This window comes from Sinocyclocheilus grahami, unplaced genomic scaffold (genome assembly GCF_001515645.1).
Source record: "Sinocyclocheilus grahami isolate Dianchi unplaced genomic scaffold, SAMN03320097.WGS_v1.1 scaffold36290.1, whole genome shotgun sequence".
NCBI lineage: Eukaryota > Metazoa > Chordata > Actinopteri > Cypriniformes > Cyprinidae > Sinocyclocheilus > Sinocyclocheilus grahami.
In genome coordinates, this window is record NW_015522657.1 from 1 (window position 1) to 1,480 (window position 1,480).

Here is a 1,480-nt window from a genome sequence, read left to right on the forward strand (position 1 = left end):
ATCTTAATGAACACTCTGAAGTGAAGTAAAGGACAAAAAAGTTGTCATAATAAAACTTACTCTCCAAACTCTTTCTTGATTTCTGTTGTCCACCTCTGAGAGATGTCCCTAAAGCCACAATCAGATGTTAAAAATAACTACTACTACTAATATAATTTTTTTAATACCATGCTAACTACTAGATAAAGTAAATGTTGTAGCTGAGGTGACCTGGCTCACTCTGTGCCTGTTTCTACCCAGAATCCTCAGCTGTCTTTGGCCCGGACTGTGAAAGATCTCGTGGTCCTGATGTTCTCCATCGCTGTAATGGCTGAAGTGTGTGCGATATGGGACGTCCCCTCTTGGCGGATAGTTCTCCCAAAGGATTCCTGTTCTTGGGTCTGGAGTGTATTCCTCAAGTAAGGGCGGTTCAGGCTCTGGGACGTGTGGTGGGCCTTGGAAAGGATGTTGCTTCTCATCTTCTTCAGCAATAAGCTCATCTGGATTACACCTGCCTGGAAGACAGAAATATTCTCAGTTTATATAGAAAGAGCAGAATGTGGGTATGGAGAACTTCTTTCTACCATTTCTAGGATCCACAATCTCAACTGTGGCTTTTTTCCTCTGTCCCAAAACAGCATTTTTTGGGGTCTTCAGAACTACATCAAATTTCTCATGGTTCTCTTCTAGTTCGTCATCTTTGAGGTAAATGTTCCACATTTTGACATTTACACCTAAAAACAAAGACAGACCACAGATTGAGCATATTCTCAAGATAAAGAGTCAAAAAGTTGAGGAAAGAAAAGTGACAAGCACCTGGATCAAACTGTATAAGGTTGGCAGAACTGTGAGTGAAGTCTTTCCCCACTTTGGCTGTTCCTTCTTCCACCTGTAAGATAAAATGATTCAATCATCTAAATCTTCATCTGTGCAGGATAGTAAGATTAGCAGAGATAGTTAAGCGCACCTGTATGCCGATGTACGCCGGATCTTTGCTGTTCCCACTGCGCACCACCTGCACAGCTAGAGCTCCTGCATTCTCACAAACACGATAACAGGAAGCTGACAGCTCCACGCGAGACCACCTGAACTCCATCCTGTGTTGGCAGTTGAAAAAGCCAAGAATCACATTGGGTCTGAAATGATATTGTCTAGACTTGAGATAGAATCCAGATCATATTTGGAAATGTGGCACACAAGCTGTCAACTTGCACCAAAGAAAATAACAAAAAATTATGTTTATTACCAAAGGCAATGGAATATTTGTCTGTATTGTAATTTATATTTTTTATTTTAATATTTATTATTATAGTTTTTATATATTTATTTATATATTATTGTATTAGATTTTCTTATATATTTCTGCTTTTTATTTTTAATAAAAACACTGATACATTTTACCAATTGAATTCTTATTTTGATAGAAAAATAATCTAATATAAAAATAATAGATAAATATTTAATTACCTCTAGACCATTTTACACACACACACACACACAC

The 1,480-nt window shown here is 37.6% G+C and overlaps 1 protein-coding gene across 1 annotated transcript; it reads right to left on the reverse strand.

Moving 5' to 3' along the window:
• Positions 1 to 60: 60 nt before the first annotated feature.
• On the reverse strand, positions 61 to 1,181 carry LOC107580565 (FRAS1-related extracellular matrix protein 1-like; the record flags this gene model as incomplete). The annotated part of the gene is made up of 5 exons (XM_016266246.1): positions 947 to 1,181; positions 796 to 868; positions 564 to 713; positions 220 to 494; positions 61 to 108 (listed from the first exon to the last, which is right to left on the reverse strand). Coding segments are annotated over exons 1-5 (675 nt in total), but the record flags the coding sequence as incomplete, so codon positions are not given.
• Positions 1,182 to 1,480: the final 299 nt, after the last annotated feature.